The 5,012-nt window shown below is 37.0% G+C and overlaps 1 protein-coding gene across 2 annotated transcripts; it reads right to left on the bottom strand.

The window, feature by feature from the left end:
- Positions 1–1,485: 1,485 nt before the first annotated feature.
- LOC124832595 (APETALA2-like protein 3) lies at positions 1,486–4,445 on the bottom strand. 2 transcript variants are annotated; one of them, XM_047306838.2, is made up of 10 exons: positions 3,704–4,445; positions 3,598–3,623; positions 3,485–3,515; positions 3,299–3,386; positions 3,050–3,195; positions 2,823–2,882; positions 2,598–2,704; positions 2,371–2,513; positions 2,103–2,216; positions 1,486–2,006 (listed from the first exon to the last, which is right to left on the bottom strand). In XM_047306838.2, the coding sequence occupies exons 1-10, from the start codon at positions 4,135–4,137 to the stop codon at positions 1,755–1,757; spliced, it is 1,401 nt and encodes a 466-aa protein (XP_047162794.1). In that variant the 5' UTR covers positions 4,138–4,445; the 3' UTR covers positions 1,486–1,754. The 2 variants fall into 2 exon arrangements, with proteins under 2 accessions (XP_047162794.1, XP_047162796.1); XM_047306840.2 differs by having other exon boundaries at positions 2,823–2,867; positions 3,704–4,442.
- Positions 4,446–5,012: the final 567 nt, after the last annotated feature.

Below are 5,012 nucleotides of genomic sequence, written 5' to 3'. Positions count from 1 at the left end.
GGAACAAAATTTAATGCTTTAAAATCTTTTTTTTTTTCTTTTTTTCTCTTCGCCTTCCCCACCTTCTCGTATTTGATCCTTACAACCCTGCATATGTCTCACCTCCTTCTCCTTTCCTTTTGTTTGCCTCTTCTCTTATCCATTCTCTTCTAATAATGAGCAAATCCAAGAGATTAGAGGATCTTGCTTGTAATACTACTTTTTTTTTATATAGCTTTTTTATGAATTTATTTTGTTTCAACTCTTTCTTCTAATTCATTTTTTTATTATTTTTTTAGTGTGTGCTGCTTTCCACTACAATAAGCAAGGAGGAAGAGAATTTAAAATTTGATTTAGAAAAAATATATAGATTTTCATGGTATCTTTACAAAAAAAATCATTTTTTATGTTGAAGATATTTATTTTGCTTTTAGTAAAAAAAATCTTATAAATTGCTATATATGATTTTAATTGAATATCTTGTACAAAAATATTTTCATCTTAAAATCTCTTTCAAAATTGACACACGTGATTTAATGTATAAAAAGTAGATGTAGCGAGCAACAAATTAGTGAATCTAACACATGTTAAGCCTGTAACTAACATTTTGTTGCCTCTAAATTAAGAGAAAAAAAATCCCTTTTGTACATATTAACAAAGATAATCTAATTGTCATCATCACTTTAATATTAATTATGAAACTTATCTCAGTACAAATTCTCAGCTTCAAAAGATATTTAAGTTTCGAACATAAATTATCTCCTTCCTCGTGTGCAATGACAAATTTAATTCTCGAATTCGAGCTTATTTTTGCTTTTCTTCTCTAGAATCGAAGTTAATTTTTTTGAATAAATTATCGATTATTAACGACATTTTGACTTCTTTAATAAAAAAAGTTGCAACATAAAGATGCATCGATTGTGAAAAAAAATAGTGAACTATTGGAAACCGTGCTTGTCTGATTTGCGTTAATATTATTGTAAAATATTGTAAGGCGTCGGCAATGATGCATATCGGCAGTTTGGTTTGCTGTTTTAACATGTTTCATTATCTTCTCGAACAGTGTTTCCAAACTCTCTGACAACGATGCTTATTACGCAATACCATAGATTTTAGTTTGAAGGGTAAAAATTATAAAATGTGAAAAAACATGAATAATAATAATAATAATAATAATGCACATGGGAATGAAAAAGGTCAGAAAGTGATTTGGACGTTGTACCGCCCGCACAAAACTATTGTATAAACTTCGACCTAGGATAGGGGAGGAATCATTAGCGAAGACCGTAAGACAGCTTTGTTCTTCCTTAAATATAAAGAATAACCATGTGATAGGATTCAAGCCAAATATTGTGAATAGTGTTATGTCGGCAATAATAAACATTGCACAGTGGTGAATAACTAACGGAAGCAAAGAAAATTAAAAAATCATGACCCACAAATACGGATTGAACCTAGCATGCGCTCAAATTTGTACTATTTCCGTCTCTTCAAAGATCACCATCATCTTTTCAAGTATTTTTAAGATAGAAAGCACAGAGGTTGAATGTTGGATACCAAAGTAAATGCTAACTCATTATAGTAGTAGTCTCAAACCAGTAAAAGCAGAGTTCATCATGCCTTCGCGACATAGCATGGCATTTCTTTACATTGAAGAAAATTAGTATACTAAAGGCCAAATAGTAATAGCTCCAGAACCAAACAATTCAATTACTAGTTGTAGCTGGTCCTACTCGTTTCGTGTCAACCATACGCTCTAAAACCTAGCAATGCATTCAGCTACCGATGAAGAAAGGGGATACGGTGCCCGAGTTGGTGATCGATGGTGGAAAATGTGAGTGGAGGAAAGTCATGTTTGGAAAATGAATTTGAGTATCCGCAGCTGATGGTATTATTGTTGAAGGGAATCCTGATGATGCTGCAGTAGAGAACGGTGGAGTAAGAGTTGGCCCGCCATACGGACCTTGGACTTGCCATGCCCAATTAGGCATGGGACCAGCTTCCATCCTCTTCTCTATTGCTGTTTCCTGTAAAATATAAACCAAAATTGCTCATCTCTCTCAAGTAAATATATACTCACCCAAAAACTATTTATCCCGGCCTTAAGAATATATGAGAATCACCTCGTAGATGGGAAAGAAATTGCTACCATTCCATGTGGAAGGATGATGCCCAGATACTCTGTAGATGCCTTGAGATGCCTGAACATTCAGTGATCTCGATCCAGAGTGCTCAAACTATCAAGTGAGTGAAGATATACCATCAAAGCCAAGAATGAAAACTGCCACTTCAGAAACATGAATTCTGAAAAAGCAGGGACTCTAGGGAAATTGCCGACTCAAAGAAGAATTGAATCCAACCATATGGCCATACAATACTTCTCCACCTTACCATAAATCTCTTTTCGACAGGGATATCATCCCAGCTGGGTGGACCTTTCAAACCACTTCCGTTGCTGGGTGTGTTCTTGATTTGAGAGTCAGAGTAAGAAGGGGGAGCTATGCCCAGGTTAAGATCAAGATTTTGCTTGCCATCTGAAAATGTTAGAATAAATCCATTGTCGATTTTTATGAACGACTGAAAAAAATCAAAGAGCCTCAACGACAAACAAGTGCTACCTTCATTATTATCAGATTGGGAAATCACCTCCCCTTCGTATATGCTGGGCTCGAAGTTTGTAACTGCTTCCCTTCCATTGCATTTTATAGCAGCCCTATCATACGCTCTGGAATTATCACACAGCAAGTCAATAATAACACACTACGCGTGTGTCTGTACATATATGGAATCCAAAATGTTTAGGAATTTAGTCTGAGAGATATTCTGATAACGATTGATAAAACCTTGCAGCCTCTAACTCGCTGTCGAATAGCCCAAGATATATATACCTACAGCGATAAACCCTGGCCAACTTTAAAATTGAATTATGATCTATCACCAACTAAACCAACCAACACAACCACACTTAATGCATAGTAAAATCGAAAATTGATAAACAAAAAACAAAACTGATGAAGTATGTGAAGCTTATCCATCGCATAATTCAACCGAAATCGATTTGTCTTCTCACTTTTTACCCAAAAACTGCCCCATACGAGCTTCCCATCGCCCGCACTTATGCAGAGTAACTCCCCTGTATTTGGAGCTTCCCCTTGAAAAACCCGTGCTCTGTCGACGCAGAATATGCACAAACTCCTCCTTCGTGAAATTACTCATCTGGACAACACAGTAACAGTAAATCAAATCCACAATTACAGTTTCATTCAAGTTTCTTAAACAACCAACACACAAAAACCACTCCACTGTTCAGACACACAACCTGCTTTATATCCTCGTCGTAATCGCTAACGTTGAAATTGATATCCGCATCAACCCCGCGGAACTTGATCGCAGCGCGATCATAAGCCCTGAAACAAAAATAACAATAAAAAACTGTACGAAACATTTCACACGCTTAAACAAAAACAGAAACACCAAAGGACGAAAACGATATAAATGAAATTACCTTGCCGCAGCATGCGCCGTGTCAAATCCACCTACAAAAAGAAAAAACCGAAAGCGATATTGAAGAAAGGTGAAGCACATAATCTAAAACAAATCCTCTAATGGCGACCTCACCTAAGTACACTTGTTTGCCACAATCCCTGCACAAATCAAAAACCACACAGCGTGTTCAGACAAAGTAACGTGTTATCACAAAGCAAAACTACCAAAATCCACTAACCAAATGTGAGATTCCCATCTTCCTGTCCTGCGATAGAAAGTGACGCCGCGATACTGCGAGCTCCGCGACCTCGGTCCACGGCGGCTCTTCTTCACCAGCGGCTGCCGCGGAGTGATCCTCTGCTCCGAGGCGGCACCGTGCTGATCCACCTTCGTCGAGAAGTCCAGCCAAGTCGGCGAGACTCCTGAGTCGGCAGCCGGAAAGAGCTGGATGGTGCGGACAGAGGATTCTCCTGCGGAGGGGGAAGCGGTGTTGCTGTTGAGGATGGCGAAGTTGTAGGCGACGGCGTCGCCGTAGGAGCAGGAGTCATCGGTGTCGGCAGCATTGACAACGGAGGAATTGAAGCTTCCGGAGCTCTCCATTTGAGCGACGGAGAGCGGAGGCGTGTGGTTGTTGTCGGAGGGGGAATCGGCGTTGAGGTTAAGATCCAGCATCGCTGTGAGAGTTTGTTAGAATCTGTTAAGGAAGCGTTTGGAGGGAAAGTAAAGTTAGTTAGAAGCGGAGGTAGAGCGATTAATCTCCTACGGTAACGCCTTCACATCGTTGTGAAATAGGAGACTGACCCAACCGTACAACAATAGGAAGGAGTTTCATGCAGGGAGAAGAGTGAAGAGTGATGAGCCATGACTGAGGTTAAAAAAACAGAAAACAGAGTGCCTTCTTTTCCTCAATGTTTCCTTCAAGTCTTTCCTTTTTCTTTCATTTTCTTCTTAAACTCTTACCCCACATTTATTATTTCTAGTTTTTCTTTTCCTTTTTTTTTCCTTCTCCTGATTTATGCTTTCATTATTATTTTTTGTTTATTTATAGAAGTTACTTGTAGTAATAAAATTAGGAGTAGAACCAAAAATATTTGCATGAGAGTGACGCCTGCATCTAATAAATAAATAATTTATCGTTAATTAATCTCCATATTTTATTTCATATTTGAGATAATTCCTTCCTACTGTGTTTCCGCACTCTGCTAAGGGCTGACAATCTCATTACTCAGTCAACTGGCCTCTTTTTCACTTTTGTCCTCTGTTTTTTTTTACAGTAATATACTATTTTTATATTCAAATATAATTAAAGCTTTTTTAATCATCATTTCTTAGATTTTTTATCATTCTTAAAATTAATTTTTACATATGTGTATTTATTATGATGTAACAATAAAAAATGTCAACGGTTATATTGTAATTGATAAATTAATTACTGTTTACATAAAAATATCAAAAGAAAAATAAAAGAAAACGAGGAAAGTATTTCTTTTCATGCTTATTGAAAAGACACTAGAAAGTTGGTAATTTCTAAATAAATTTAAATCTTT

This window comes from Vigna umbellata, chromosome 5 (assembly GCF_029865625.1).
Source record: "Vigna umbellata cultivar VRB3 chromosome 5, Vumbellata_1.0, whole genome shotgun sequence".
NCBI classification, from domain to species: domain Eukaryota; kingdom Viridiplantae; phylum Streptophyta; class Magnoliopsida; order Fabales; family Fabaceae; genus Vigna; species Vigna umbellata.
This window is presented reverse-complemented; position numbering and strand designations above follow the sequence as displayed.

What these genes read in the sequence shown, in the direction of transcription:
- LOC124832595 (XM_047306838.2), bottom strand. Translation starts at nt 4,137, where the DNA reads ATGCTGGATCTTAACCTCAACGCCGATTCCCCCTCCGACAACAACCAC. An exon ending in ACGGCGCATGCTGCGGCAAG is followed by an intron (nt 3,387 to 3,484) that starts GTAATTTCATTT and finishes TTTTTGTTTCAG; the next exon opens with GGCTTATGATCGCGCTGCGA. An exon ending in AGCGAGTTAGAGGCTGCAAG is followed by an intron (nt 2,705 to 2,822) that starts GTTTTATCAATC and finishes TGATAATTCCAG; the next exon opens with AGCGTATGATAGGGCTGCTA.